The 9,795-nt window shown below is 41.8% G+C and overlaps 1 protein-coding gene across 4 annotated transcripts; it reads right to left on the reverse strand.

Moving 5' to 3' along the window:
* Positions 1–2,079: 2,079 nt before the first annotated feature.
* On the reverse strand, positions 2,080–9,148 carry UBE2Q2 (ubiquitin conjugating enzyme E2 Q2). Of its 4 annotated transcripts, none has more exons than XM_078624325.1 (13): positions 8,990–9,148; positions 8,526–8,630; positions 7,422–7,526; positions 7,137–7,190; positions 6,407–6,547; positions 6,005–6,089; positions 5,451–5,511; positions 5,271–5,361; positions 5,125–5,183; positions 4,932–4,980; positions 4,728–4,823; positions 3,217–3,283; positions 2,080–2,111 (listed from the first exon to the last, which is right to left on the reverse strand). In XM_078624325.1, the coding sequence occupies exons 1-13, from the start codon at positions 9,146–9,148 to the stop codon at positions 2,080–2,082; spliced, it is 1,104 nt and encodes a 367-aa protein (XP_078480451.1). The 4 variants fall into 4 exon arrangements, with proteins under 4 accessions (XP_078480451.1, XP_078480450.1, XP_078480449.1 ...); XM_078624324.1 differs by having other exon boundaries at positions 7,404–7,526; XM_078624323.1 differs by having other exon boundaries at positions 6,392–6,547; positions 7,404–7,526.
* Between the last annotated feature and the right edge of the window lie 647 nt (positions 9,149–9,795).

Raw genomic sequence — 9,795 nt, forward strand, 5'->3', positions numbered from 1 at the left:
CAACCATGCCAATGACACATATTCGTGTTGAAATTTCCCCTTTAGCTCAAACCAGAAGGGGGAGAAGGTCAAATCATGCGAGCTAAAGCAGATGTCAGACGTGCTGGATGTGAACAAGATATACAATGTGTATCTACCTGTTTGAAACGTGGCTGAGGTTAAATGAGCTTTTTAACAGAACTCATAAACAAGGAATGACTGTATAATTTAGCATATCTAAGCTTTCTATGCTGGTTTTCAGGACAATATACTTAAACAATGCAAATAACCACACAATAGAACACCCACAACAAACGTGTAACTGCATTACTTGGAATGGTTCACACAGTTTCTGCATATTATTCACATTATATCCAAGACTCTGCACGCTGAGGGGTTTACAGAGGAGCTAAGAGTGCTTATGAATAGTAACCAGTGAGGTGGTGATGGGAAGAGCTGCAGCTTTCAGAACAAATATATATCAAACCTGAACAATTATTGTGGAAACGGAACCAACTCCAGTCAATCTTCCCAGGTGCGGAGCCAATAGATGTGTGGTCAAGACTTTCACTGAGCGCAACAGTCGTCAGGAAGCTGTGAGGTCAAGGAAAGTCTGATGGTAAAGGTCACTTTTTCCCCAGACTAACACTCAAATGCAGGATTGGCAAAGTGGTCAGGATGTGAACTGGCTACAAGAACTTAACAGAGGACTTCACTGTTAAAAAAAAAAAAAAGGTTTCAGTACGACAAAAACTTCACAAGACGGTGTCTTCACTGCATAGCCTGACTGAGGTTGGACCGGTTTGTGGGATTAGATATGAGTCACCAAACCTCAGAGATGTTGTTGTTATGGCCACTGTAATTACGAGGTGCCAAACAAGGGGAATGGTACTGTCATTGTTGCCAGTAACACAAGGATTACAAACCAGTACTAAAAGAAACCAAAAAAAACAAAATCGCAGTAGTCGTTAAGCTTACATAAGAACATGGTATACTTTTGCTTCCTTCTGCAGGAGTACCCATGATGCAACTTTTTCTTCTTCTAAATGGGTCTTGAGAAGTTGCTGTGCCCCTGCTGTACATAGTCGGGGGCTTATATTAACACAGTCTCTGCCCAGACAAGGTTACATTATAAACAATTAAATCCTCTTGCAGAAATACAAATTTACATGTTTACATGTGACATTAAAATCAACTACGTTACAGTGTGAATCCAATCCCATTGTGTCACGTTCCTATAGTCTCCAGCCGAGCCGCTCCTTGACCCCTCTCCTGCAGGGAGTGGTTCAGCTGATGGTGATGATGATAGGTGTTCAGCTTTGGAGAACAGCCTGATGCTGTTTCATATTATGGGCTGTCCAAGCCAGGCTGCACAGGTCTCCAACTTTCCTTCCACTTCAGGGCTTCAAGCTTTAAAAGACAAGACGTTTCCAAACAGGCTGGCCTCAGACGCGTCTTAATCCAGAGATTATTCAAAGATAATACAAGGGCTCGATATTACAGAGGCCGTCCGTGGAGAGAGAGAAGGAGAGAGCGAGAGAGGGAGGCTGTGGTTATTCACACCACTATTTTTGTCCGATTCGGCCGTCACCACACCATATCCAGGAATGTCTGATGTCACTCTAAGATCCGATAAGAGTCCAACTGATGCCGTTGGTGGATAAAGCCATGCCACTCCTTTCAACTCACAGCTGGAGAGTAACCTTGGTGTGCCTGACGCCAAAAACGACAAAAGACGGTTCACGGAACATTCTGTCCACTGTTAGCTGGAGTGCAGGATGCGTTTCGCAATAGTAAACCGAGATTGCGTTAGACAACCGATGTACACGGAGATAAATATCTGAGGAGGAAATATCCTCCTGAGCAGCTGATGAGCTTCAAGATGAGTTGAGGGTCATGAGAGCGATGCAGGATCCCGCAGGGGCCGTGTGTCTGTGTGCTTATTTCTGAGTGGTCACTGAATGACAGTTTTGGTTTGGAGTTCAAACTCTCATGTAGAGGTCAAGAGTTTGTGTGATTAAAAAAAAAAAGTTGGTCACAAGGAGAAGAAAAGAAAAAACCTCAGACAAATGGTCCCAATGCAGGAAAGGTGAGTGTGTTTTAGCCATCCTCCTTCGGGGGTGTGTACCATCCTTAAGTGGGGAAAACACAACAGAAAATTACATATAGAGACATATAGGAGACGTCGTCATATTTTCAGGATAGGGAGAAGTCTTTTCCACTTGAAGTACACCAATGCCATATGTGATACCCCTTAAACATAAGGGTTAGATAGGTTTTTAGCTGTCATCTGTTCAGTTCACATACCGTACTGTGTGTGTATGTGTGTGTTACCTCATGTCTTTCATTGAAAATGCAAAACTGAAAGCTCAACTTAACATTCATCTAAGATAGTCTGGTTACTGATTCAACTATTGGTGGTTTATTTACATCAGTAGGTGTTGGTGAACATCAGCTGCTTGGACTTGTTTCAATTCATGAGAAAAACACCCCATACTTTTTATCTGCATGTTGTACAACACCCATAACATTTGACTGACTGTGATATGCCAGTTGTGTGCTGTCTCTCTGGCCTCTTTTCAGGACTAGTTTTCCTGTTTGAGGGTTAGCTCAGCTCAGCTCTCAGTCTGCCGTCTGCTGTGGCTGGACCCTTTACAGTAATATGGGGGAACAGAGAAGTCCCGTACTGTTATGAACTGAGCAAACATTTCTGCATTGTGTCCTAAACAGATATGAATCCATGTTATGAAACATCATCATCAACCAAACCTATGTTTTAGTACTCAAAGGCTTGTTATGATTGTCATGATTATAATGACATTGTTTTTATATATATTTTTATCTCCTTATATTTGACCTTACATTCTGTACTTCTCTTATTCTTAGCCTTTCAAACTCCAGTATGTTAAGAGAAAGCTGCACACACTGTGTTTATGCTGGGTACAATAACAATAAGGGATTCGCATGCGTCTGGTAGTGGTCAGTTCATATTAATAATACACAGACAAAGAATGGATGTTATTTCACAGCTGACTGCAACAATAACCTAAACGTATATGTACTATTAACAAATGTGACAATGTGACTATGTATCTGCAGGTCTTACCCATAGACCACACCCACACTCATTTTCTATACTATACTATACTATACGAGACTTTGATGCAAGAGAGGGATTTGGTTTCACTGAGTAAGATCACCAATGCTCTTTGTGAAACTGGAGACACAAGCACTCACCATTCTTCTCGTGGATCTGAACCAGGGATTTGTAGGACTGTTGTGCTCTGGCAAGATTGTACTGGTTCTGCAATAAAAAGGTAGAACAAGTGTGTGAGCCCCAGAGCTAGAAGTGTGTTTCTGATGGCTGGATGAGCTGCTATATACAAACAACGTATATCTTACATATTGGTCTGCAACATATTGGTCAGAAAATGCTGATCCCTATTATCCCCATTTCCTCAATGTTTTAACGTCTTCTGTTCTAATATTTGCAGCTCTCAACTTTTCCACCCTCATAATAATATCACCAGTGACAGCTAACAGCTAAGTGGATGTGACTCCACTATGAACATTACTACACATGTGCCCCCTTTAAAACTGAACATATCACTGCCGATGCATTAGCGCTAGTGTACTATGGAGCGCAGTAATCACGTGACGATTGGTGCGCTCTGAAAATATTGAACGGTTCCTGAAAGCAGAGAAGGTGCAGTTGTTTCCCCTGCCTGGTGTGAAGAAGGAGCTCAGAGAAGGAGAAAATGTCAATCAGTTCCTGAAAGTTGAACAGTTATGTTGCTGTTACCGTAATGACAGCAACTTGTCTGTCAACTTCTCCTAACCGTTGGATGGTTTCTCTTTCTCCTAGCAAGTGACCAACAAGTGCAACTTCTTAGCTTCGCAGAAACAGTTTGATGTACGGTACTCCAAAGTCTACTTGCAGGAATGTAGTGCTGGGCATACCGTTGGTGTTAGATGGTTAAACATACAATCTGCACTGACAACTCATTTTACATGAGGAAGTTCAAAAAAAGCTCTGAGAACATTATAATGCAAGTATTGTGCAGCACAGACTTAAAAAAGAAGCATCTGCCCTTGGGTGCTTCAGAGAAAATCATTGACTGATAATGCAGTCAGTTGACTGAGACAATCGGCATTAGAATGCATAGAATGCTGCTTGTGACCCCCAGACACCGAAACACATACATCACTTCAATCTGCAACAACAAATCTGTTGTATCTGTGTCAGGAGGCAGCAATTTGCACATCTGCCTGAAATTAGAATGAGGAAAAGAAAGACACAAGAATCTTCATTAAAAAAAAAGTTTGCCACACATCTAATCTCTTTGGGCTTTTCAGCAGTTTCCTGATACTGTGGACAGAGGCAGCCTACACAATTTGAGAATTTAATGAGTAAGCACTCTGTGCTAAAAGCTAGAAATGTATGAGACTAAGCAGTGACACATAACAAAAACTATGGGGTAAGAAATGTCGCTATGTGGCGCCAGGCCCACTGCTGGACATGTGACAACAGGCACATTCAGATTTGATGGCAGAAACAGCAGCACACACACAATAGGGGAATACCACCAACCCAGGACGTGTTTGTACACAGGGATGCAGCATAATCAGAAGCAAAAAGGGAAGCAAAGCCTTTTCTTAAACTCACAAGTCCCCCGAGAGGCGACAGATTTACATCCCTATATCGTTGAAAAGAGCCGATTTCCTGACTTGAAATGAACCTCACTTACTTTATTGGCTCCAAACTGCACTCTGGCTTTTCCTTTGACTAAAGTGGCATTGATCTGCATGATGACAGACTCAATCGAATAGGCACTGCTCCAACCCTGAAAACAGGAAGTCCAACGTCAACAAGAGGGTGAAAAAACATGCAAATACAAGCTTAAGGATATGATATAAAATAGGAATGACATTCCTTTCAGTGCTGGACGCACCTGTTTGGTGAGAAGTTCCATGCACAGGGCACCTCCTCCAAGAACGTAACTAAAAGCAGGAATAAACACATTATATGGAGAAGAATTGCAGCATTTAGAGCCGAATAAGCCCTCTGCCTCTTTTAAGGTAGCGTTTTTTTTTTGTCAATTCGTGCAGTTTCTGGAGCAGTGCAGACATTTTAGGTGAACTCACCCGCCAGAGAGTACAGGTGAAACCACCCGCACAAATGGAGGATCGAAGGGGAAATTATCCTATTGAGAGAAAAGATAGTAAATACATCGAACCTGAGGCTCTTAAATAGTACTTCATTCATGTTAATGAAAGGTTTAAGTACTCACTTTATATGAGAAGTTAAGTAAAATGTAATCCATCCCTTCTTTTTCCTTTAAGACTTGTAAATCACTGTGTAAGGGGCTATCTGGGTCCACACTGAAAGGCATTGGATTGTGTGAGCCATCCATTATTATGCTGACACACAAAAGGAAAATGCAACAAAATGACTCAAAGAAGTTACTTACGTCCTTAGTTTGACGTGCCATTCATAAAGGCTGTCGTTAACCAGCTCCACTGAATAGATGCCTACAAAAGGACATTAATTCAATATGATTCCTAGAACAGGACTAGCACAGTAGAATTAATTTAATCTTCCTTTTATTCTATAAAATCATAAAAAAAGGTCAAACAGCGAAAGATGATGGGTATTTTATGACAATCTGTAATCTGAACCCTGCGTCAACACATTCTGCAGTAACTGAGGCTTGATTCAACAGGTGAGGAACATATATGAAATAACATGTAAAATGTCTCATCAAATGTATTCCATTAATGAAATATTACTGAAGTGAATATACATGAAGTGTGTGTTGTGCCATAGATTTATATGAGTGAACTCTGCCTGAATGACCTCACTCTGCTCCATTTATATTGACATCAAGTCTATGGTATTGCAACACTTGACCTGCCTGTCGCATTAAAACAACTGAAATGATCCGTTCTGTGAGTGAGCGGTACATGTGGTATTCTAGGTGGAGTCATGTTTGTTCCAACGTGCAAACCTGTGTGGCGATCATACCTGTCTTGTAACTCTGAGACCTGTAGATCTCTCTGAGCTCCTTCATCAGACGGTCAGAGGCTTGCACTGAACCAGACACAGCTCCCTATAACGCAACAGAAAATGAAAATAAAACCAAAGAACAGCATCCGTTTGAAACTCACTGTGAGTGTTAAACTGTCATCTGTACTTAGGATAGGCCAACATCAAGGAGAACACTTTATCCCAATAGGCAATTATATTTATGTCAGAGGTTTCACTGATCTTCACAATACTGGCAATACGAGCAAAACTACATGGATCATGTGCTCTCTCAATGTTTATATGCTCCTAACAGAAATCCAGTTTCAACATCTACCAACTAGGTATTTAATCAGACATGGTGGTGTACCACAAACCTCAAAGAACACAATGACAGCTTACATTCAAGTGGTCCTGCCTCTGATTCTTACGGATCTTCTCCAAGATGGCCAAATTCTCCTTCTCTATGCCATCATCCTCTGATTTTTTACCATCCACCGGCTCCTCCTCTTTCATTTCATAGTGATCCAGATCCTCTATGTCCTGTTGGTTCAGATTTGGTATTTTAGGCATTCTTGATATTTTAGGAAGAAAAGGCAGTGTCAGACAAATGATGTGATTCAACTTCCATACAGCTGATAATAAGACCTGGCTGGTACTGTTTTCACCATATGGTAAAAGAGACACTGCTACAACCAATGCGACTACAACATTAGACACAGTGATCGCGTCAAACATTTTAGATGCTATCTGGAAAGGTCTGGGAATAAAAAAACAGCCCTAGACTTCTTTCTTAATCGGCCTGATGCTTGGTGGCTGTCCAGTGCCAGGCGGCTGCCCATCAGACAGCTCTTCTGGCGCTGTCAAGATTGTTAAGATTACCAGTCCGCCTATGGATGCAATTATAAAAATTACAGGTGTGTAGTTCAAAATTAAGGCAGAGATGGGCGTCGGACATCAAAACGCTGGTGCGATCCTATTGCATAACTACAATTGTGTGCAGTGCCATTCCAACATCTTATTGACACAAGTGAGCATGGTGAGAGGCAATACTAGGAATGTCATGTCATGACTGAGCACTTATCTTGACACCCTGAGATTAATACATCAAGTGTTTGATTTTATAACTTACTTCTCCCATCTCCTCCTCCTCCTCTTCTTCTGATGTGACCTCCTCAGTTCCATGCTGTGAACACAAGCACAGAGAGCATTTAATCAAGCTGCATAAAGGGAATAAAGAGCTGCACAAGACTTGCTGAGCAGGCTGGCATTACTAAAGACCAACTTTTATTGACCATGACTACAGAAAGTGACAACTTATTAACTTGGAGAACAACTTCGGGCAAATATTTAAGCCATTTATTTAAGCTAAGACAGGAGCAATCTAAAGCAGCCTTGCCTTTCGGTCTTGTCCCACAGGGCCTGCAGGAAGGGGCTGATCCAGCATCTCCACATCAGGATGTTGGGGAAGATTGTACAGCCGACAAAGGTCACAAATGAGCTTCTTTAATTGCTGTAAAAGCTAGGAGAGACAAACCACCATGGGTGGCATATAGAGTTAGATACGTCACTGGCATGTCATGCATTTGACAGAGATCTGATACACTTGTGCAGGCATAAATAGTAGTAGTTAGGAAATGATCGAAAGTAGGAAGTAGTAGTTCATCCTTTTCGATTTCAAACTTTACCATCACCAGTTTTACAACATGAAACTAGCAACAGACTGATTCACAGAAAGCATCCAATTGTACATCATTCTTCAAGCAGGGTGCTGAAGTGATTGAATGTTAAGCACAAATGTCATGGTCATTAGTGATATAAAACACAAATTGTAGTATTGCAAATATATTTAAGAAGGAAAACAAAGAATTTTAGTAATGTTGCTGTTTAACTCATTTAACGGCCATCAGATCTAATGTAGTGCAATTCAATTACAGGGTGCTGCTGAAGAAAACAGATATCATTCAACTGTAAATCATGTTACAGATGCATATTGTTAATATATAAATGATGAAAGGTTACTAATACAGTAATCAGCTCCAATGCAAATTTCACATTGTATATAAAAACATTTCTGCCAGCTCATGAAAGTACATCAAACAGTGAAGGCGGGGCACCAAAGGATTACTTAGCCTCACAATTATCTACCTCCTTCTCACACAGCAGGGTGACATTATGTAAAATCAACGCCAAGAAAATGGTCCTGCTGAGAACCAGCCTGGTCAACACTTGTTAAGCCAAGGTAGAATAGTTCCCAGCAGTCTTCTGCCAAATACCACAGACATGCCACATTGAATCAGCTCAGACATATGATCATTGTAGCTGGGGACTAAACTAGCTGCACAATTTCAACCTCTCCCGTTTGAAAAAAACAAAACACCGTCCGTCTGTATGTCATGTTGGGTTAACCACCCACAACACTAATACGTCGCTATGTCAGAGACGATTTTTGACGACTTCATTAGTTACATCCTCACAGTGTGTACAGTCACGCCGTGAGACAATAACTATGGTTTATTACCAGAGTGTTTCCTTTTCTCACATCTTCCAAACGCTCCAATACTTGTGCCAAGCTCGGGTCATCAGAGTCCACAAACCATATAGGCGGCGTAGATGGATACGATTCCTAAACAGAATCCAAAATATCAGAAATCAACATTTTTGCAAATACATTTGACCTCCGTGTCGTAAGGTTAGTTCAGGAAATAATGTCAGATTTGGACTGACGACATTAGCATTCTGAGTGCAGTGTTGGCTAACAGTTTACATTCATCAGTATGTACTATGGGATTATCAAAACAACAAGCACACGATTAGCTAGACCGCGTTTATTTACACAGATTAATGTCACTACGCAACAACTACACAATATCAGATTGTGTCGTTGCGAATGTACAATGCTACCTGGGTAGCAAGCTAACAAGTTAGCTTTAGCGCGCTAATAGGACGCGTATAAATCCCGGTACTTGTATTACTGTCCCTTACCGTTATGTTACAGTGGATAATTAATAGCTTTTCCCCTGTTACGTTAAACTGACAACTCAGTTCATCAGGCTTCCAGTCAATGATCCTGAAGCGTTCGTGGTTTGGATCAAAAATGGACTCCAAAAACTTCAGTTCGGCCTTCAGCCCCGACACCGACATCTTCCACGCATCTCCGGCTGGGCCGCTGGGGAGGGGGAGAAGTCGGGACTTAGCTTTTAGTTAGCTAAAGCCACAACGAGTCTTTTCAGGAGGACGAATTTCACTTTAAAGTATGAAAACTGTGGCCAGGCTTCCCCGGTGGATATATCTGGATGTCCAATACCGGCTTTCAACAACAGCCAGCCAAGTTTCTGCGGGACCAGTCAGATTTGCTGGATGGTTAGCTCCCGCTAGCCAGCTTACAGTTAGCTCCTGACAGAGCGCTGCGCTCGGCAATGCTAGCGGGCGAGTTAGCTAGCTATACTCCGTTGTTGTCTTTCCGTCTATTGTTGTTGTCTGTCTATGATAACAACATTTTAAGGCCTTCGCGGAGTCCCGTGGTCGTCTCAGCTCAGTCCCATCGCTCAGTTCCTTGTTATTCACTTGACTGTTGAACAAACATATAATTTCCACGATGTGAAGTTATATCCCGATGAAGGGATAGTGTTTTTCATCCCGGTGTTCAACTATATCTGGCCTCTTGTGGGGTTTAAAGATGGCGTTCTGCACTCTCCCTGTTCCCGCAGAATCCCAGCATTCAGCGCGTCCTCCTCAACCCATTCGACGGTGAGAAAATACAGAAAAGTTTTTTTACAGTGTGGAATTAA

Source organism: Lampetra planeri, unplaced genomic scaffold (genome assembly GCF_965212315.1).
Source record: "Lampetra planeri unplaced genomic scaffold, kcLamPlan1.2.h2 scaffold_733, whole genome shotgun sequence".
Classification (NCBI taxonomy): Eukaryota; Metazoa; Chordata; class Hyperoartia; order Petromyzontiformes; family Petromyzontidae; genus Lampetra; species Lampetra planeri.

What these genes read in the sequence shown, in the direction of transcription:
- UBE2Q2 (XM_078624323.1), bottom strand. Translation starts at nt 9,148, where the DNA reads ATGTCGGTGTCGGGGCTGAAGGCCGAACTGAAGTTTTTGGAGTCCATT. An exon ending in GTCTCAGAGTTACAAGACAG is followed by an intron (nt 5,512 to 6,004) that starts GTATGATCGCCA and finishes GTCCTTTTGTAG; the next exon opens with GCATCTATTCAGTGGAGCTG. An exon ending in TGGCACGTCAAACTAAGGAC is followed by an intron (nt 5,362 to 5,450) that starts GTAAGTAACTTC and finishes AATGCCTTTCAG; the next exon opens with TGTGGACCCAGATAGCCCCT.